At 45.0% G+C, this 22,598-nt stretch overlaps 2 protein-coding genes across 7 annotated transcripts in view; one reads left to right on the top strand and one right to left on the bottom strand.

The window, feature by feature from the left end:
• The window catches only part of CTNNA2 (catenin alpha 2), a 1,365,089-nt gene that overhangs the window by 412,224 nt on the left and 930,267 nt on the right, over positions 1-22,598 (bottom strand). The window lies entirely within an intron of this gene.
• Positions 615-3,800, top strand: LRRTM1 (leucine rich repeat transmembrane neuronal 1). 3 transcript variants are annotated; one of them, XM_070798843.1, is made up of 2 exons: positions 615-1,517; positions 1,796-3,800. In XM_070798843.1, exon 2 carries the CDS (start codon positions 1,855-1,857, stop codon positions 3,418-3,420), a length of 1,566 nt encoding a protein of 521 aa, XP_070654944.1. In that variant the 5' UTR covers positions 615-1,517; positions 1,796-1,854; the 3' UTR covers positions 3,421-3,800. The 3 variants fall into 3 exon arrangements, with proteins under 3 accessions (XP_070654944.1, XP_019825907.2, XP_070654945.1); XM_019970348.2 differs by having other exon boundaries at positions 615-1,513; XM_070798844.1 differs by lacking the exon at positions 615-1,517 and adding an exon at positions 1,565-1,673.

Genomic DNA, 22,598 nt, shown 5'->3' on the forward strand with positions numbered 1-22,598 from the left:
CATCACAAGCTGAAGGAGCCCATCCATAAATGATTGTTAATGGAAATAATCAGGCAAGGACATCTCTTCACACTCAAAAGGCACAATTTAGTAACAGTGTCAAAGCTTAAGTAGAGGTGTGTATGGAAGTGGGTTTAAATGACCCCTTCTCCGCTCATTCTCTGGCATATTCCTCTGGAGTGGAGTGTACTGCAGGGCTCTGTAATCACCGTGAGCAGCACGTCAGGGTCAGCCCTCCCGGTGTCAGGCAGTAAAATCTTTCTTTAATCCACCCGGGACCTCACTGACATCTATGGAGACTAGTGAAGCCCCGGAGGGATCTTGGGCAAGAAAGACTCTCTGTACACAGATATACATACGGTTCAGCCACTCTGGGTCTCCTACCTTTGGACTGGGATGGCTTCCCAAATCGGCCGAGTTTGAAAAGCATTCCCCCCACCTCCTTACCCCATCCACCACCCAAAAGGGCTGGCTGACTGCAGAACTCCAGTCCCCGCAAGGAAAAAAAAAAAAAAAACTCAGTCAAGTCCCCACAATCATTGCCTTCCTCTAGCTTCTCTCAAGTTGCTTTTCTAAAGCAAGGGACCAAATGTTGATTTCTCTACGGATTCCTACGTACCTCTTACACGTAGACAGCTTTAAAGCGGGAGGGGGGAACATTCCTCAAACGGAAAGGAGAGGGGGAGCATAACAGAGTATTTCAGTCTCCCACTTGGAAATATCTCAGTGGTTGATGATGCTTTCCCATACCTCCATCCCCCTCCTTTTTTTTGAAATATGGACCAAAAAGCTGAAAGTGTTTTCCTTTTCATCAAAGAACATATATTACTTTAGTGGTTCGGGAAAATGTTGGTTTTCTGCCCACCCCTTTTCAATCTGCCCATGTCTGAGGTGCTCCGGGAAGACGCACAATCGTGAGCAGCTTACGACACTCAGTGAGCAGTAGGTGCCGGTGCAAGCTCGCGCCGCACACAGCCTGGCGGAGGGAAGGAGCCGGGGCGCCGCTCCCTGCTCCCCGCGCCGCCTCCCGCACCTCCCCGCCGCCCGCAAAGGATGAGCGAGCCCGCTCTCCGCAGCCGCCCCGGGCTCGAATGGCAGGCGGTCTCCGCGGAGGAAAAGGTGGCGCCGGTCAGGGGTCCTTTCCAATGACGGACATTAACCAGACTGTCAAATCCTGGGGAGTCGCGAGCCCCGAGTTTGGAGTTTTTTTTTTCCCCCCCACAACGTCACAGTCCGAACTGCAGAGGGAAAGGACAGCGGCAGGAAGGCGAAACCCCGGCTCCTCGCACGTAGTTGGGAAACTTGCAGGTCCTAGAAGTCGCCTCCCCGCCTCGCCGGCCGCCCTTGCAGCCCGGAGCCGAGCAGCAAAGTGAGACATTGTGCGCCTGCCAGATCCGCCGGCCGCGGACCGGGGCTGCCTCGGAAACACAGAGGGGTCTTCTCTCGCCCTGCATATAATTAGCCTGCACACAAAGGGAGCAGCTGAATGGAGGTTGTCACTCTCTGGAAAAGGGTGGGTAAGACACTTTTTAATTAAATTCTTTCCCGAAGATTTTTTTTTTTTCCTCCCTTTTCTTTGCTGCAGCATCTAACATGGACCAAATCACCATCTCTTTGATCTTTTTCCGTGGCTGTGAACTTTCTATGCTGCCCAGCTTTCTGCATGCTTAGAGGTGAACGTGTGGCTTTGGGGAGTGGGGGGGGGGTCCTGCTTTATTTCAATATATTTATTTGATTGTTGCCCTTTTCTCCCCCCTCCCCCGCTCCCCCTCCCTCGGAATAAAATATGATGTAGATTTCTGACCGAGCGCTTCCAATGGACATTCTCCAGCCTCTCTGGAAAGATTCTCGCTAATGGATTTCCTGCTGCTCGGTCTCTGTCTACACTGGCTGCTGAGGAGGCCCTCGGGGGTGGTCTTGTGTTTGCTGGGGGCCTGCTTTCAGATGCTGCCCGCCGCCCCCAGCGGGTGCCCGCAGCTGTGCCGGTGCGAGGGGCGGCTGCTGTACTGCGAGGCGCTCAACCTCACCGAGGCGCCCCACAACCTGTCCGGCCTGCTGGGCTTGTCCCTGCGCTACAACAGCCTCTCGGAGCTGCGCGCCGGCCAGTTCACGGGGTTAATGCAGCTCACGTGGCTCTATCTGGATCACAATCACATCTGCTCGGTGCAGGGGGACGCCTTTCAGAAACTGCGCCGAGTTAAGGAACTCACCCTGAGTTCCAACCAGATCACCCAGCTGGCCAATACCACCTTCCGGCCCATGCCCAACCTGCGCAGCGTGGACCTCTCGTACAACAAGCTGCAGGCGCTGGCGCCCGACCTCTTCCATGGGCTGCGGAAGCTCACTACGCTGCACATGCGGGCCAATGCCATCCAGTTCGTGCCCGTGCGCATCTTCCAGGACTGCCGCAGCCTCAAGTTTCTCGACATCGGATACAATCAGCTCAAGAGTCTGGCGCGCAACTCTTTCGCCGGCTTGTTCAAGCTCACCGAGCTGCACCTGGAGCACAACGATTTGGTCAAGGTGAACTTCGCCCACTTCCCGCGCCTCATTTCCCTGCACTCGCTCTGCCTGAGGAGGAACAAGGTGGCCATTGTGGTCAGCTCGCTGGACTGGGTGTGGAACCTGGAGAAAATGGACCTGTCGGGCAACGAGATCGAGTACATGGAGCCCCACGTGTTCGAGACCGTGCCGCACCTCCAGTCCCTGCAGCTGGACTCCAACCGCCTCACCTACGTCGAGCCCCGGATCCTCAACTCCTGGAAGTCGCTGACCAGCATCACCCTGGCCGGGAACCTCTGGGACTGTGGGCGCAACGTGTGCGCCCTGGCCTCCTGGCTCAGCAACTTCCAGGGGCGCTACGATGGCAACTTGCAGTGCGCCAGCCCCGAGTACGCGCAGGGCGAGGACGTCCTGGACGCCGTGTACGCGTTCCACCTGTGTGAGGAGGGAGCCGAGCCCACCAGCGGCCACCTGCTCTCGGCCGTCACCAACCGCAGCGACTTGGGGTTCCCCGCCGGCCCGGCCACCACACTCGCTGACGACAGGGAGGGGCAGCCCGACAGCACGCCCGAGCCTGTCACCGTGGCTCTCCCCGGCGAACACGCTGAGAATGCCGTGCAGATCCACAAGGTGGTCACCGGCACCATGGCCCTCATTTTCTCCTTCCTCATCGTGGTCTTGGTGCTCTATGTCTCCTGGAAGTGTTTCCCAGCCAGCCTCAGGCAGCTCAGACAGTGCTTTGTCACGCAGCGCAGGAAGCAAAAGCAGAAACAGACCATGCATCAGATGGCTGCCATGTCTGCCCAGGAATACTACGTTGATTACAAACCGAACCACATTGAGGGAGCCCTGGTCATCATCAACGAGTATGGCTCGTGTACCTGCCACCAGCAGCCCGCGAGAGAATGCGAAGTGTGATTGCCCTAGAGACTCTCAACCCGTGCGCTACCAAATATGCCTGGACAACCGGGGCGGGCCGGCGAGTGCCAGGCTGGGGTCTGTGCTCTGATACGCTCCTTGACTGAAACTGTAAGGGGATCACTCCCAGAGACTTGACATTTTAGCTTTATTGTGTCTTTAAAAAAAAAAAAAATGAGATCAAACACAACAAAACCCCACCCCACAACCTTCAGGACAGTCTATCTTAAAATTTCATATGAAAACTCCTTCCTCCCTTTGAAGATCTGTCCATATTCAGGAATCTGAGAGTGTAAAAAGGTACCAATCATTGATTTTTTTTTTTTTTTTTTGTAAACTTAAAATGTTTAAAATAAAATAGCATTTACAGTTTTTACAGACTGGTGTAACCTAAATGAATTGTTACCTGTGTTAAGAGAAGTAATAGTTACAATTTCCTACCTCTGTGTGTGTGTGGGTGGGTGTGTGCATGGGTGTGTGTGTAGGGGTGATCTAGTGACCAGAGGGAAAATCCAGAAATTCAAGAGCAAAGTAGCCAGGCTCATTTTGAGACATTAAGAAGGACAAACAGCTTATCAGGTGGATGTACCCCACATGATTAAGGACTGAAAAAAGTCAGACCCTCTATATTATGTTTGGGGGAGCACAGTGCAATTTAGCCACTTTAAAGCAAGGGAAAGGCGAACTGAGGACTGAGCATCCTTGATCAGCCTTGAAGGCAGAGATCACTGCAAATGCTTTTTAAAAGGCAGTGCCAGTTTTTCCTATGAACAAGAAACGTTTTTGCACTTAATACAAAGCATCTTTCTAATCAATTCAAAACCTCACCCCCAAATGCCTCTGTTCTTCTATGCCTTTGATTCACCAGTCTTGGTAGCATTTGTGCCCCTTTTCCATACTCTTCCAAGTGAAAGACCCTCAGCTCCTGCTCTCTTGTGGTTTGACTCAGGGAAATAAGGCAGAATCCAAATGCCTGGTGATGAAAGCTGTGCTTCCTGGAGCATATTGCTAAGACTGCAGCAGGCTGAGGCTCTCATGGGGACAACACACTCCTAGCTGCTGTGGGGAACACTGAAAGAGCCTACCTCGGGCTGAATGTCTACCTGGGTGCTGCCTGAAGCAGGAGACTTTACAGGCAGGCTCATATGGAAGTGATGGGGGTGGGAAAGATGAGCTTTTGAGCCTACCTTCCAATATTACTGAGATGGGAATAATTTGTTAACCCAGTATAGAAAAGCTGCCTCTCTTCAGCTAACCCTGTTGTGTAACGCTTGCTTTCCCTGTGATGTTTTAGTTTTTTTCTGTGTTGGGGTCAATGACTGCCCCTTGCCAACCTTCATAGGTTTCTAGGTCCATAGAGATGTAGGTTGTTTATTGAACTAAACTTAAGAGTGGTACCAGGTGGTGGGTGCAGGGCAGGAAAAGGGGAGGAGGTGTGGTGGATGGGAGGGGTCATTCACTAGCTAGCAATTTAAGTAAATGTATGATTGAAATAAACTGTCACGAGTGAAAGCTGGCAAACTAATATTGTCTGGAGTCTAAAAGTCTTCCTCAAACTCAGGTACTTAACCTCTCTGAATGATCCTGCAGACAGGCATCTTTGTATTTTCCCTTTTCTTTTGAGAGACAGAGAAGTCGGAATAGCACGAAGAGGGATTGGGGGGAGAAAATATACACCACCTTCTCCCCAAATGCAAATGCCTCCAGTCACCCATCTAAAGAGGCAAAGTCAGCTGTTTGAAATGCAGAATGGCATCACCAGGAGGTTTACTTAAGCTGAGGACTGAAGGTAGATTTCTCTTCTGCCTATGGAGAAATTACTGTGTCTAAGAATACTGCTTCTAAGAGACTAAGAAGCTCTTTCAAGAGAAATATTTTGCAAATGTCTCTAAGATGTTAAGCTTTGTTAGATAGCTCCTTACATATATATATATATATATATATATATATATATATATATACATATACACACACACACGCACATGCATGCCATAAGCTCATTCTTTCTGATCAGGAGACCTCATTTTATTTTGTTTATAATTAAAACATGACTTTATGATATATACCATGCATACAGCACCCATTTAGACTGCTAATGTTCTAGAAGAGAGGTGCCTTGATAACTTCAAGGAGGGGGTTTTGGATTCAGTCTTTATGATCATTTGGGGATGCCATTGTAAATACCATCTTGGAGGGCAGGGGTTCCAGGGACATCTATAATGAAATTCCACTGAAAAGACCTCTAGAAGACAACTGATTTTTCTGGGAATAAAAAAAAAATCCCCCAATTTTGCAACTGTAGGAGTCAATCCTTGGATTCCACTGATTTAATCTCCTCCTAAGAAGCCTACTGGGATCCAGTGCCAAAAGCTGCTCTGGCTTGGTGCATTAAGGGCCCTGTTGGTGTGCTTGTAGGGAAAGCTTCCAGAAGCAGAGCCTTTCTGGAAAACAGCAGAGGCAGAGATCCACCCCAACCCCTAGAAATGTGTATACTGGAGACTGGAGAATCTCCTATCCCGAAGACTTTTTTGTCCCCTTCATTCTTCTTTTTAAAATGTGGCCATGAGAAAAAATGAGAGAATAGTCATGCTTTGTTATATGCTGCTGACACCCCCACTCCTCCCCATATGACTAAACAGCACGTATACAGAAGATCTGAAGTCCATATAAATCTAATGAAATACTGTTGAAGAGAGGACTGTCTACTCTGAGACCTGGAGAACTAACGATGGTCATACAAAGCTATGTTCTTACTTTGTGTGTGTGTGTGTGTGTGCATGTGTGCCTGTGTGTCTGCGTTGTGTCTTTGTAGGCAAGCAAATGTGTTTTCTACACAAACAGAGGAATTCAGCTCATTCCGTTTCATGCTCCTGCATTTCTTGCTTTGGAGAATAGAAGTGGGACGGGGGAGGCAAGAATGAGGCAAATCTGATAGTTTTAACTAAGGTTTTATGACACTTGAAATCTTTTCTTTCTTAAATTAATTGATCTTTAAGCTTCACCAAACTTGCTCTGACCCCCTCTAAGGAAACTACTGAGCATTTAAAAGAGAATCTGATTTTTAAAGGTGTAGCACCTTGTTTTTGGTTGTTGTTCTTCCCACAGAGGGTGCTAATCTCATTGTCCTGTGTTGTCTGCAAAGAATTTAAAGCCACGATTCACGTCTCTTCCTGGGCATTGTGATGGATTAACCCTCCATTTGCACTACCTTCCCAGCTAATTAAAGTTCAGCCCTGGTATAGAGGTTTCTTGAATATTTATATATGGAAAAGAAAAAGTCTTTTGAAATGACAAATGACACTCTCAGACCAGTCTTAGCCCTGGTAGGTTTTTTTTTAAGTGCTACCAGAGGGAGCAGGTTAAATGAACCCCTTTCTCTGGCCTTCACTCCCAGGAAAGGCAGCCCTTGGGACTCAGACTCCAGCTCTGAGAGTTGAAACCACCAGGTAGTTCAGGTTCTCAAGACTGCAAGGTTGCCATCACAGAGAAAGGTTATTCTGGTGAAAGGAAAGTTTTAAAATCCTTTTTTCAATATTCTCTGAAGCTCTTCAAAGTCTAAGCATGCCTCACCTTCCTCTCTGCCTTCAGGAAGGAGACTTAGTATTAAACAACACACTCATGAGTACGTGTAGGTCTTTAGAGGGGCAGACACCACTTGTTAGTTCTCCCAGGTTTCCGGAGCAACTGCACACAGATCGCTGGAAGGTTTAGAGGCTTCCTATGTTCCTGGGCTGTAGTCACCAACCTGTCAGCAAGTTCAGTTTATGTTCTGTCTGGCGCAGCCATGCATTAGAGAAGAGGGCACTGGTGGATCACACACCCTGGGAAAATGAAAGGCATCAGATACCCTTCTCACACACAGCATTACTAAGAGACCAGAATTTACATCTCTTTTGGAAAATGGGTATTATAATGTTTTGGGGGGAGTCAAAATAAGCATCAGTTATTTCCTCTAGATAGATGGTTGCTGTTGGTTGATTTGGGCTTGCTGTGGATGGAATGCTAAATAGCAAGGAATTAACTGGAATATGACTATTACACAGGTGCCTGACGTATATTCTGGGAAAAGTTTAGGGATACACATATACATGTGCGTGCTAAGTTGCTTCAGTCGTGTCTGACTCTTTGCAACGCTATGGACCGTAGCCTGCCAGGCTCCTCTGTCCATGGGATTCTCCAGGCAAAAATAAAAAATACTGGAGTGGGTTGTTGTGCCCTCCTCCAGGGGATCTTCTCCACCCAGGGATGGAACTGGTGTCTCTTTTGTCTCCTACATTGGCAGGTGGGTGTTTTTTTTTTTTTTTTTTTTTTTTACCACTAGTGCTACCTGGGAAGCCCACACACATGCATACTTATATGTAAATGACATAACATGACACAAAATAGCCACATATACATATTACATTGTCATATTTTTATATATATATATATATCCACATGTATGATCACATACACATGATCACATTATATAACTATATCCCACAGCATTAATTATACTCCTACTTTCTTCTTCCTACTTTCTTCTTCCATGATCAAACTTTAACTCAGGAAAGGATCTGATAAAATCAATCACAACGTGTAAAGGGCTGAGGTGGCTGATGGTATTTTCAGGCATTAGTTAATGAGCTGATAGCGGCTTTGCAGACTGGGGAATCTTCTGGGCTCCTCATGCCAGTGCCATAGGAGAGTGTACGCCTGCTACCTAGTGGTAAAAGCCAGCAAAGCATTCTTCTGAGAATATGCACCTAACTCAAAAGTTCCACCTCAGGGTTGCAAAACATTTCTACATTAATAAATGCTCTACTCTGACTTTTTTCCAGGGATTCTAGGAGGCAAAATTCTTTCTCCTGTAACTGGGCCCCATTTCCTGGCCTTCCTCAATTGAATGTCGTTTCTGGAATTATACTCAAAACAAAAGCCTGACTATAACTATTACTGTTACTATTATCCTTAATGCTGAGTTGGAGTTGTAAATGAGATGGAGGAAAAACACTTACTGAGTGGCTACTTGGTATAAGAATCTTTATCTGGACCTTATTTTTACATTAGGAACCTAAGGCTTAGAGAGGTTGAGTGCTTTTGTGGAAAGTCACCCAGCCAGTAACTGGAAGCACAGGGCATTCACTCTGGTGGCCTTTCACCTATGTTGTGATTGTTGTTGTTTAGTCACTGAGTTGTGTCTAACTCTTTTGCAACCTTAAGGACTATGTCCTGCCAGGCTCCTCTGTCCATGGGATTTCCCAGGCAAGAATACTGGAGCGCGTTGCCATTTCCTTCTCCAGGGAATCTTCTCAACCCAGGGACTGAACCTGTGTTTCCTGCATTGGCAGGCAGATTCTTTACCACTGAGCCACCAGATAATCCCATTATGAAAGGTCAGACTTTCAACTGTAGCCTCTTTCTAATTTCCTTGAATGGGTGCCTTCTCTACTCCTCTAGCCAGCAAAGACCCTAGGACTGGCCTGGGCTAGGGTACATGCTCACCATATTCTTGGTAGATGACATGGGTGCAATGCTCGCCTCCAGGAATTTTCACCCTGACTTTGATTGCTCTGGCCTCTGGTTATCAGGTCATGCAGGACTCTGTCAACAGAGGAAACTTCTCACAGGCTTCCAGGAGCAGAAAGTTCAGTTAATCACCCTGTCTAGCCACTAACCAGATGACTTTGGACTCAGAGACACTAAGGTGTAGCATGTATCCAGTATCTGTATATTATTATTGGGGGTTTATTCACCTTCTCTTCTTGGTCATTACATGGACTATGTCTCGAAGGTGGTGGTTCTCAATCAGGAGCAAATCTGCCACCCAATTAATATAATGTCTGGAAACATTTGTGATTTTCATGCAGGGGGGTTGGATGCTACCAGCCTTTAATGAGTACAAGTCATGGATCCTGCTGAACACTCTACAGTATAGAGGAAGTTCCTTTTTAACAGAGAACCATTTACCCTAAAACGTCAAGGGTGCCTGAAGTTGAGAAACTCTGCTGCCTGGTATAGAGCAACAATGCCATCAACACCATTATGTTGCATTACAGCTTTGCTTGGAGTGGTTCACCTAGATCTATTGCCTTCTCATCTTGCTCTCTCTTGAGAAAGAACTGGAAATCTAAATGAAAACCCCTCAGGTTGGTTGCTAATCAGCACGAGGACCTGTAGTTAGCACATGCTTCTCAAAGAACATATGGCAAAACTTAAATTAACTGGGACAAAACTTGTCAGAGCCCTCCACTGACCCACTTTTTCTCTGGTAAGACTTCATTTAGGAAACAAGAAAAAAAATGTCAAGTTAACAGTGGATATTTAATTAACAAGAGGGAAAAAGAGACACTTGATATTCCTTCCAGGAGGAGTTCTGCTGTCTGAATAAATTCAGCCCCTCTGCCTGGGCTTTTTCCCTGCTCCAACCAACCCTGGAATGTCTCCGAGGTATAAGTAGGCTTTCACTTTAAAAATCAAGGGGCTTACATGGAACCTTGCTCAATGTTATGTAGTAGCGTGGATGGGAGGGGACTTTGGGGGAGAATGGATACATGTATAAGTATGGCCAAGTCCCTTTGCCCTTCACCTGAAATTATCACAACATTGTTAACTGGCTATACTCCAATACAAAATAAAAAGTTTATGAAAAAAAAAAAAATCAATGTGCTTAGCCTAGTGAGTGGTGGACCTATTAATCAGAGACCTGGTCTCAGAACCTAGAAGCATGAGGATCTAGAGATTCAAGCATCACAGACTGAAAGGCATTTGGGGCCAGGTGGGCCACACTGATGAGTGAAGTTCATAGGCCTATGGCATTAGGAGAACTAGAGAGTTGACTTAAAAGTATAATTTACTTATTTACTTATTGGCCATGCCCCGTGGCATGTGGGATCTTAGTTCTCTAGCTAGGGATGAACTCACTCCCCTGCTTTGGAAGCATGTAATCTTAACCAGTGGATCACTAGGAAAGTCCCCCCAAATGTAATTTACTTTCGATAGGTCCTGGTTAATCAAAAGTTCTGCAGGCCAAGTCAAGAGTGTGTTCTGGGAGAAACCCAGTCTTGAAGTCAGGAGAGATGATCTTTAGACTTGTTGCTGGTACTCACAGGCCTTGAGTCCACATTGTTCTCATCTTAATTGCAGTGAGCCTCTCTCTTTGCCTTCAGGTATTCCCTTAGGACCCTTCTGGTTCTGGGCTTCTATTTTATCATTTTCCCCAAACAATAAAACATAAAACAAAAGTAGTTTTCAAGCTAGTACCACTTAACCAGAAAATTAAAATTCCCCTGAACTCCCATTCCCCAGATATTCTGATTCATCAGGCTTGCCTGCATCCGAATGAGAAAAAGTAGATAAAAAATTACAAAGACGTGGGGCTTCAGAGGGGGAGGTGGGAAAACCGGAAAACAGATGAGAAAGTGCAGGCATGTGTGGGTGGAAAATAGGGCTTTTAGAACGTGCGGGAAGATGAAAGGAAACCCCAGAGAGGAGGCAGGCACTCACACTCACCCACGCATGAGAAGGGGAGACACAGGGGTCTGCGCTGAAGCAGGACCAGCAAAAAGGCTGAAGAACACCGCTGTGGTGGGGGTAGGCCAGGGTGGGGGCAGGGAAGAAGTACAGGACCCTGGGAATAACTTAGTAGATTTGAGTAAGCAGCTATAGTTAATACTAGGAATTCAGAGTCATTTAATAAAATGAGAGGAAGGAGGAGGGATGGAGAAAGGGAGAGATCAGGGAAAAATAAAAGTCAAAGTTGTGGCAGGTGGAGAGGGGAAGAGAGAGGGAAAAAAGAGAGCAAGAAGGGAGTTTCAAGATTTGTGTTTTATGTTGATCAAATAATCATTGTATGTAGTTGTGATACACCAACCCTACTTCAAAACTTCCTTTAATTTCTTTCTTTATTCTGATCTACTGGGTTGGCTAGTTGCCTCTTCTCAATGTCTTGTTGGGAAGCCATTTTTCTCCTTGCTTTACAAGAAAAAAAAAAAATTTCTAGCTGCATCTTTCTTTCTTTTGCTCAGCTAGGAAAATGCTTCTCAACCCTGGCGGCACACTGAAACCACTTGAGGGCATTAATAAATAGTAATGCCTAGGTCCCTCCCCCAGAGATTCAGGTTTAATTGATCCGGAGTGTGGTCTTGATGAGGAAATATTTCAAAACTTCCCAGGGGATTGTGAAATTCAGCCAAGGTTGAGAAACATCGAGCTAGAGGATCACAAGAATTGCCACATTTGTAGCTCAGCAGTGAGTGAGATTCATAGGTCTGACTAGAGCTCTGTAAGAAACCACGGTGAGCTGGTGGCAGCAGGGCCAGATGGGGGTCACTGTTAAGTGAGGAGGCCCTGGCCTCACTGACTCCCCCTGATGGAGCTGATTGTGAAAAAGAGGTATTCGCTTAGATGGGCTTGTCTTTTGTTTCTGAGTACTCCATAGTTTACTGCTGCTCCTAAGTCACTTCAGTCGTGTCCGACTCTGTGCGACCCCATAGATGGTAGCCCACCAGGCTCTTCCGTCCCTGGGATTCTCCAGGCAAGAACACTGGAGTGGGTTGCCATTTCCTTCCAATGCATGAAAGTGAAAAGTGAAAGTGAAGTCGGTCAGTCTCTTCGCGACCCTATGGACTGCAGCTTACCAGGCTCCTCCGTCCATGGGATTTTCCAGGCAAGAGTACTGGAGTGGGTTGCCATTGCCTTCTGCGCATAGTTTACTGAGTACTCTTTTATTTATTTTAATTCTCCCAATAAGCACAAAAGGCAGACACAACCTTGTGCCATCATTTAGACAAGAAGACTCAGATCAGGAAAGGTTAAGAAGCTTGCCGAAAGTCAAAGCCTAGCACCTGGAATTGCATCTTCTAAATTCTGTGCCCTCCTACCTCTATCATTTCCCTTTCCTCCTCTGCTTGGTTGTGATGAGGCAGGGCTGACCTTGCTCAAAATACTAAAGTCAGTAAGTCTTCTAGCAGGAGTCCTGGAGAACACACTGCACTCATACTCCTATACGCTCTCATTCTCTAGCCGGAGTCTGGGAGCCTGACAATGACAAAGTTTGGTATCACAGGCTTGGTACTGCCCTTTGGTTCTTAACTTCCCCTCTCCTCCTAGCCTGACACTCTTTTCATTTTCATAGAAGCTTTCATGATACCTCAGAGAATTCCAAATAGATGCCAACTTTTCCCAAATATCCCCAAACATCAAAATGTTCCCTTTCCACTCAGCCCACTGCCCTTAACTCTTTTATCAGCAACTCTTTAGAGAATGTGAAAACTAAATGCCAGTAGAAAATGGATAGATGGACGATGATACCAGTTTTGCCTAGAAATTCCTGCAGCTTAAAAAAGATCTTTTAGGGCAATAAGAAACATTGTTCTAATGCTAGAATTGCAGGTACTGAGACACCTTGGTGATGTGTATTTGGACAGGAGATCGTTTCTTGTTCCTCTCAAATGAAACAATGCAGGCAGTTGCTCATATGTAAGACCAGATTTGCCAACAATTTATAGGACTTAAAATAAAGCCAGGATAAATATCGAATCTTCCAGCATATTTATCTCCTTAAACCAATGCCCCCCCTTTTTTTTTATTACTAGATGTCCACCATCAGTGTGTGTTTATCTTCAATTAAGCGTTCTCAGGATTGCAAACTCTGTGCGGCGGGGACCTCTCAGAGATACTGTAGGCAGCCTTGGATAAAAGTGAGACAGCTCAGTCAGTGGCAAGTGAGAGCTGGATTAGTCTGCCACAGAAAGGTCTGGAAAAGCCAAGCTCTACACAATTAATGGAACAATGCGACAATCTGTCTTCAGCTGGCCAAGGCAATCCTGTCATTTGTCCCTCAGCTGCAGGACAACCACTCACTCTGTGATTTCGTCTCACTGTCTGCTCCATGGTGATTGCATTTGCCGTGAAATCTATATTTCCCTGCAACTGAGTCTGTGTGTGCGTGCATGTGCTTTATTCTAAAAATAATGGTCCTTCTTGGAATTCAGCCTCACTCTTGCTTTCTGTCCAGGTCATTTTTATCTGAGTTTCTCATATTGATTCTTTTTTGCACACTATTTCAAAAATTGTAAAAGGTACAAAGAGAAAAGAGCAAACATGCTGTAAGGAAGAAGGGGAGAAATTTTAATAATGGAAATGAAACTAAAGGTAACACATCGCTCAGTTTTTTTAGTTCTAACTGAATTGGTTAGCTCATTCAAAGTGACACAGCATTTCTTGTTCAGGGATTAAGTAAATTTTTGTTGAGTGAACAAGAGACCAATTTAACTTGAAGATGAGGCATTAGAAAGAAGACAGTGCTGAGTCTAGGTCCACCAGACACATGATGAGTATGTGAAAGAGAAGCTTCCACTTCAACCTGATCCATCTGTGAAAGGCAACCACCACCCTCCTGCCCCGCCCCCCAAGAGGAGTGTTTATTACATATTGTATTTACCAGATGCCTGGCAACCTGCTAAATCTTTAACATTTTCTCATTTAAAGTGAAAGTGTTAGTCCCCCAGTCATATCCGACTCTTTGTGACCTCATGGACTATAGCCCTCCAGGCTCATTTGTCCATGCAAGAATCCTGGAGTGGGTTGCCATTCCCTTTTCCAGGGGATCTTCCTGACCCAGGAATCGAACCCAGATCTCCTGCATTGCAGGCGGATTCTTTACCATTGAGCCACCAGGGAAGCCTTTGTCCAGAGAAGCATTGAATTTTGCAGATAGGTAAACTGACATTTAGAGATGTTCAGTGACTTGCCCAGCATCACTTACCTTAATGGGGATGGGGGAGGGGACAAGCACTGATTCTGGAGACACAGGGCTTGGCTTCAATTCTGGCTGAGTGACTTTGGCAACTGATTAATACTTAACCTTTTTGATACTCAATCCCTTCATCTATAAAATGAAAATAGGGATGTTAGAATTAAATAGGTTATTATTGAAAATTAAATGAGATATTCTTTGTAAAGTGCTCAGAACAGTGCCTGGTATATGGTAGGTGCTAGATAAGTGGGTTCTGGGTTTGCTTGTTTTAAGAACAGATAAATATCATGTTGGCCAAAAAGTTTGTTTGGGTTTTTCTGTAAGATGGTGCAGAAAAACCCGAAAGAACTTTTTGGCTAACCCAATAAAACAACATCACACAGCCGGGGGCGGGGCTCAGTCCAACAGGGTTCAGAGCCACACTGCCCCCATTTCCTTCTGTGATAGGGTATTATCCAAAAATCTGAGTTCCTGAAAGCACTGGGTCTGGACAGAGAAGTAAAGGAGGCAGAGTGAGAAGTCAAGGAGTAGAAACACATGCTTCTCCCTTCACAGCTCTGAAATTTTCTCAGGCCTTAGCGTTGATACAACGTTTGACTTTTTCTGGTTCTTCATTGGCTTGACTTTGCCACTGATATCAGGTACCCTCATGAATGTAGCCCACACTAGAATATGAGAGTGCGTGTGTGCCTGACATCCATATATCCATGCAGGTGTGGTCCCATCTTCTCCTTCCACACAAACCAAAGCCTGGTGGCCAGTTCAAGGAAACATCACTCATGTGGGTCTTTGGCATTACAGCAAAACTTATTCCCACATCTGAGCTATTTGCTCAGTGGAAATTCCTGAAGGTGGAAAGCGATCCCACAGCCTATGATTGTGATCCGGCTCCCAGACTCTTATTTAACATCGGCAATATTAAATCATGGGCTTCCCTGGTGGCTCAGACAGTAAAGAATCTGCCTGCAATGAGGGAGAGCTGGGTTCTATCCCTGGGTTGGGAAGATCCCCCGGAGGAGGGCATGGCAACCCGCTCCAGTTTACTTGCCTGGAGAATACCCACAGACAGAGGAGCCTGGCGGGCTACAGTCCATAGGGTCACAAAGAGTCAGACACGACTGAGTGACTAAGCACAGCACAATATTAAATCATACCAGCCCCTGAGACACTAAGCATACATCTTTGGCCATAACAGATGTGCTGGTGTTTATTTAAAGATATTTTTTCTCTGTGTACTAACAGCCACAGAGTGATGCTGCTCAAGTAAGTGTAACAAAAGAAGGACGTGTCTAGGGTGGATGCTCTTCTGGAAGAGAAGCTCATGTGTTAATATGTAGAATCCAAGTTCCAGGTTTGCTACTTTGCTTCTCGCCTTTGGGCAAGTCAGGGCCGCCTGCCTGGCTTTTCCCTTCTTGTTTGTAGTAGTAACTTGGGGCATTTCTTCTAGTTCTCTTCTCTGCTAGGCAGGATCTGGAGGCAAGTAAGGTTGATTTCCAGGACATTCTCTACTGCTGTTTCTTATCAACAGGTAAAGTTAGGAATGCATTAAACCTCCCCCAAGGAAAGATCTCTCTCCACCTTAGAGACTTACCCAACACCACAAACAGATATCATGTTTGGTCAGAGGAAATGCTCTATTTTGCTCCTAGGAAATTAGCTCTTGAAAGGTGAGTCTGTTCCAAGGCCCCAACTGTTCCTTGTGATTTGATCACAGAATGACTGAAGAATGCTCTGCTCTGGCTTTAGACAGGTATATTGGAAAGACTTTGGCCAAAGTAAAATCCCAACACATGAATCTATGCTACCGGGGAAAGCTCTAACTACTGGGAAAATGAGAACCACTTTCGGTTTAGCGTTTTGTGTCTTTACTAACTTTTTTTTTTTTTTTGGTTGTGCAAGGTCCTAGCTGTGGCATGCAGGATCTTTTTTAGTTGCAGACTGCAGGATCATTTCAGTTATGACATGCAAACTCTTATTTGTGGCATGTGGGATCTAGTTCCTGACCACGGGTCGAACCCAGGCCCCCTGCACTGGGAGCGCAGAGTCTTAGGCACTGGACTATCTGGGAAGTCTCCCCACTAACTTGTTACATTGTTTGTTGTTTGTTTTTTCTCTTCCCTCCTTTCCTTCTTTTCTTTCTTATTTCCTCCTCCTCTAATTTTTTTTTTTTTTTTTACTGGATTCCTAGTTTTGAACTACACTATACATTCTTAACAGGGCTAATACTGAATTTAAGGAGTAAAACTTGGCTCTTAAGGGGATAAAAAGTCTTATTATTTGTATGTATAAAGCAGAGATACACTTATGGTATATAGTTGTTTTTGTTGTTTAGTCGCTAAGTCGTGTTTGACTCTTTTGCGACCCCATGGTCTATAGCCCGCCTGGTTCCTCTGTCTATGGGATTTCTCAGGCAAAAATACTGGAGAGGGTTGCCATTTCCTTCTCCAGGGGATATTCTCAATTCAGGGATTGAACCCATGTCTCCTGCATCGGTAGGCAGATTTTTTACTGCTGAGCCACCAGCGAAGCCCATGTTATATGGTGCATAAACACAATATATCTGTGGTATTAAAATTTCAGAGTGAGGTAGGGGAAAAGGTAAAAAAAAAAATCTCTTAAGGGGGAGATAATGAAAAAAGAAGTTTGAGAAATGCTGAGATAGACAGTGATGAACATGGGGAAGAGACAAAAGAGCAATAAGTTAAAGCATCCTGGCAAGTCATTGACTGAGATTTTGAGAGGGTCAAAGGAGGTCTGTGTTCTTCGATATTGAAAACTGGAATTCAGAGGTTATTTGAACAGCCAAGGTTTCAACTGGGGAATTTGGTCTTATCAGTCCCTCCTACACTCAACATCTCCCAGAGCTATCTTTACTTTTAAGTTTCATGATGTGTTAGAAAACACTATTGGGGATGAAATTAATAGACCGAGCTCTGGTCCTGGCCTGGTCACTTACTGACTAAGATATATCACCTCCTCTGTGGACTTCAGTTCCCGCGTGTGTAAGATTCAGAAATTAATCCTTGCTCAGCCTTTTCCATAAGGATCTGGTAAGGCTCAAAGGAGAGAATGTAAGTGACACTTTAAGAGCTATGTAGTAGCATGCAAAGACTTAAAGCAATGGACGGAGGAGGGGGGTGGCATATGGGTGGCCACCCACAGTGTGACTTTGGAAGTCCACATGCTTCAAACTCTCCTCCACAGGGAGTGGAATTCCTGCTATTAGTCACTGCTCTGAATCAAGTCCCTCATGACTCTGTCAAGAGCACATGGAGCGGAGAAGCAACTAGGCTGTTCTCTCCTTAAGGGACAGGCACTCCTTTCCCTTTCTCTCACCATGGATCACAGGGTCTGTCCCAAGTGGGTCTAACAGTTTTTGGACAGGTCATCATTTGAGTTTAAGAACTGTGCCATGCTGCTGCTGCTGCTGCTAAGTCGCTGCAGTCATGTCTGACTCTGTGTGACCCCATAGACAGCAGCCCACCAGGCTCCCCCATCCCTGGGACTCTCCAGGCAAGAGAAAGGAGTGGGGTGCCATTGCCTTCTCCGAGAACTGTGAGAACATTCACATCTCTAAAACAGACACACCAATGGTTGCCTTGTGGGTTCTTGAGAAGATATCAGAGATCACATATACTGAGTTGACCACAGTGCTAGCTGATAGTAAATTCTCAAATAATAGTAGCTCCCACCCTGTGTCACCAATGTTTATAGTTACCTGTTGTATTTCTAGAAACAGACTAGAGGAGCATTGAAAGGCATTAGGAACACTTAGTTTCTAGAAATAGATTCTAAGAAGTAGCTGTGAGAGGTTAATTGAAAGAGAACATTAGGGCTTCCCTGGTGGCTCTGTGGTAAAGAATCTACCTGCCAATGCAGGGGACATGGGTTCAATCCCTGATCCCAGAGGATCCCACATGCCAAAGAACAACCGAGCCTGTGCACCACAACTATTGAGCCTACGCTCTAGAACCTGGGAGCCTCAACTCCTGAGGCCCTCGAGCACTAGGGCCCATGTTCCACAACAAGAGAAGCCACGGCAATGAGAAGTCCACAGGCTACAACTAGAGAGTCGCTCCTGCTCAATGCAACTAGAGAGAAAGTGCACGCAGCAACAAAGACCTGGCACAACCAAAAATAAACAAATGCAATTATTATTTTTTTTAAAGAGAACATGAAATATTAGCAATATAAAAGTTATCTCCCTCGTAAGTTGGAAGAAAGAGACAGCACCATCTCTGTTAGGCAAAACCAGCTGGACTACTTAGTTAAAGAGGTTACCGAGCTTCCTTCACATAGGTGTGCCAAGACTTGCTGCAGGTGACTGTCTTTATTTTTTCCCCAGTATAATGATTCTCTCCCGTTTCGTCAACAGATCCAGTCCCCAGACCTCTCTGAGCATACCTCTCCCCAGACCTGCTAGAATCTCCTAAGAAATTAAAATTGAGAGTTTTGGAAGAAGGGGGAACATCAGTCTACCCAGGTTCAATTAGAATCATTTATTGCATCATATCACCACCATCAGATTCAAAAGCACATGTGCTGCTGTTCTGAGTGTTCAAGACAGACTCTGGCTGTGGTCCTGTTATCTATCGGCTGGTGAGACTCAGCAGCCCTGGGTACCACAGCCAGGCAGCCCTGGAATGCAGCAAAACCCAGCTACAGATACAGCAGCCTGCAACCTGCTGGGTTCCACTGGTTAATCCGGGGCTATCGACCCCAAAGAATTGGGAGGAAAGCAGATGGGGAAGAAGGAAAGGGTCTGTTTGTTTTGATTTTTTTTTTTTCTTTTTACCAGGCTCAGTTCTTCGGGAAAAAGAAAAGAATCTCGCTCTGAGCTGGTGCCCTGCCAAGCGTCCTCCCCTCCCTTGCTAGTCCAAGCACTCCACCGTCTGTGCAGACTGCAAAACAGCAATTTCTGGAAACACACTGGAAAGTCTGGGCCAGTCCAGAAGCAGTAGATTCTTGGTATCTGTATGGTAAGGTTTTAGGGAGTTTACTTTTCACCTTAATTCTTTTAAAACCGCCAGCTCTCTGAAGCACATCTGTTATCCACAGCTTCTGTTTGTAAAATGAGGCTGAAGATATCCTCTCTAGAGAAATTCCCGAAACTTCTCTGTAGTTCAATGCTTCCACTGACAGTCTGGCTCACAGAGTACAATGGTGGTAAATATTAAAGAATGTTAATAAAAGTGAGATAAAACACCTAGGGGTCTTTTTTTTTCCTGAATTTTGCTTTGCTCACTACTAAAGTTTATCTTGACAGAAAATTTACTTCTCTGATCCACATCATTTCCCAAAGCAATTTTCCAACAGCAAATAAAAATTTGTGGTGATTGCAAAGAGGTTTTCAATCCCTGTGCTAAGGAGGCCAAGGGTTTTCATGGTTTGTCTCACCTTGAGGTAAATACCCCTCACTCAGGACACAGTCTCTGAGGGGCCCTGGGTAGCATCTAGGGGCAAGAGCCTAAAAAATGAGCTCTCAGATTTCCAACATAAACAGGCTTGGTATGGGAGATGGTTTGAGTTTTAAGATCAAATCATGAGAAAGTAATTAAGTCATTAAGTAAGAAAATAATTGCCTAAGCCCACATAGCTGTGTTCTCAAATGAGGTGGAGCACTAAGCAAACGAAATGCCTTTACATTGCACTGAACTTTGCCCTGGTTAACACAGACTACATTTGTAGCCCATCAGAAGTGTGCGTTTAAGTACATCATGAGAGGAAATTTGTGTTCTTCTCATTGTTGTGTTTGCTTTGTTCTTAGCATTTAGGGCTCGACGTGATGAAATATGATTAAGCTTTGGAATAGAACACACCAAATTTGAGTCCCAGTTTTTCCACCATATGCCTGGTGAGTAACATGGGCCCAGCAACTCAGCCTCTATTAGTATCGAGATAGTTTTAAATGTCTGCTTTGTATTAGGAAAGAGTAGTATTAATCTAGGTAAAACACTATATAAACACTGGGCACATAGACAGTGCTTAATAAGTATGCTTAGTATTACTAGTACCCTTTACATCGTCTTCATTACTTTTGGTACAAAATGTTCCTATTACCACCGAAGTAGTTTTGACTTTGTACAAAAAAGTGAATCTTGTTTCCAATGCTATTGGCAACAGAGTGGAATTCAGTCTATGAATATCAATAGACAGAATCATGTAAATTGTGAGGTTTGATGAGAACATAAGCCACCAATAGGGGTTCTTCCTAATGTGTCCAAATCAATCCACAGATGCTGAAAAGTCATTTCTATCTCCATGGCCCTATGCCTATGACTTTTCTGTTTTCTCCTTTTCTTTCTTTTTTTTTTCCCTAATAATTCACATTTTCATGATAACACAACACTCAGTTAAGGTTTCAAAGATATCTAAGAAGCCTTTTCAGCTCACCATGGTTATCCCTCTCTCCCCAAGGTATTAGAACACTCACCGACCTTAGCAGCCATGTTTCCCAGTCTAGATTGCCCCAGGATAGCTCCTTTTCTTTGTCTCTATTATTACTCTACTTACATACTGTAAGGGAATAGCAATTAGTCAAGTGGTGGTGGGCAGCTCTCTTGCCCCACATTTTGTAAATACTGACTTTGCATGTTTATGTAACGGTGAGATCATTTAGAGCACGGTGCATGCACATCATGATGTACTCACTTGGCCACGTGAACATCTTTATCCTGTGTACCTATGTAAGCACCACCTGAAAAGCTCTTGCAGTTGTGTTGTGGCAGCATCAGCCATTAGAGAAAAAAGCATGTCTGCTGTGCTGCTGCAAATAAAGAATGTCTGCAGTTCCTATGGCTCCTTGTATCTTTTTCCAGCTTCTTCCTATCCGTTTCCTAGTTTGTGCACTTGCCTACCCTGGGTTCAGCAATCAGTGGGACATGTACCACGCATACATGTTTGGTGTCCCATTATACACTATTCAGGATCAGGAGATAACTCATTTCCATTAACTGCATTTAGTTACTTTCTAGGCACCATGGAAGCAAAGAGAACAAGACATGGCCATGTCTCAAATAGTTTTTGGTCAATAGGACAGGTACAATGCCTGCACATATAAGGACAACCCAAGGTGGACATGAATGCATACTATCAGAGAGGGATATCAAATTCTTCTTGAGGACGGAGCAAGAAGAGAGGGTTTTCCCGATTCAGGAAATGGGTGAGAGGAGAGTGACTAAAGAGTTCTTGATAAAGAAGGTGGGTTGGTCTAGGCACTGGGTCTAGGTATGTGGGTAGGATTTGACAGGCAGAATGGAAGGCAAGGGTCTCTCAAGAAAACACTGCACTATGAACAATGGCATGGAGGCAGGCAAATGAAAGGGAGGTACGGGGCAAATGCACTGGCAAGGTGCCTACCAGCGTGTCATGACTAGATTTGTTATAAGCAGATACTTAAACAGCAGGAAAATCAAGAATCCAATTTTGTTCCATTTCAATAAGGAAGATGTCCTCCTCATAACAAGATGAGTTAGAGAGAAAAGAACTAACCACTCTGATAATGTACCCTTACACTAATTTTTAGAAGTAGAACAGAGTCCAAGAAAGTGTTTCTTAAGGCTTCCTGAAGGGAGATATTGCAGAATCATCTCAAAGATTATTAAGCAGAAGGGAGTATTTGAAAAAATCACTGGAACATCCAGAGCAGAGAGAGGTTTTAGAGAATGTCTTCTGAAATTGGAAGGGTGACATGGTTGCAATCAGCAGACATCTGAGAAGGTGGTAGGATCCTATAGGGAATGATTATGAGGAGGCTTTTAAGGAGACTGGTCATGAGCACCAGTGGGTCCATCAGAAAAGACTTTGTGACCAAGCATGGCATGAAACATCAGATGTGACTGCCCTTGAGGAACAACAATATGGACATGGACAATGATCAGAGAAGTGGGTATCACGTGACCTGAAGATCAGTGAGTTCTGGACCAATTTAAGGCCTCCAGTACCACTGTATAATCAAGAAGGTTTGGTATGGTACAAGAATTCACACAGTAATTGACATTTAATTTCCCTGGTAAGAGAGAAGGCTTCAACTAGATTAGATGCAATTTTAAAAGGAAACAAAAAGCCAAGTGAAATATTTTCACTCTGTTGAGAAGTAAATTTCACATCCATTACACTGACTTATCACACAAGCCATACCTTCTCAGTAATATTTTATTCCTAGGGGGAAAAAAGTGATACGTAGAAGAAATTGTCTCTTTCTTTTGGCCCATGGACATGATTCTGAATCCTGCAAAAGCACACACAAGGAGTAGGTGAGGTAACAGAGCTGTGGAATGGAAGGGAGTTGGGTCTCAGCAAACACTACTGTGGCCCAGAGCCTAGCCTGGGGAATCTACCTCTGGACCTATGCTGTGTGAGATAATAAACCACCGTTTTTCAAATCATTGAAAAGTGAATGATTTTATTACTTGCAACCATAAGCATCTTAACTGACACA

This window comes from Bos indicus, chromosome 11 (assembly GCF_029378745.1).
Source record: "Bos indicus isolate NIAB-ARS_2022 breed Sahiwal x Tharparkar chromosome 11, NIAB-ARS_B.indTharparkar_mat_pri_1.0, whole genome shotgun sequence".
NCBI classification, from domain to species: Eukaryota; Metazoa; Chordata; class Mammalia; order Artiodactyla; family Bovidae; genus Bos; species Bos indicus.

Bases quoted from the DNA above. Each gene is read 5' to 3' on its own strand.
- LRRTM1 (XM_070798843.1), top strand. From the start codon at position 1,855: ATGGATTTCCTGCTGCTCGGTCTCTGTCTACACTGGCTGCTGAGGAGG.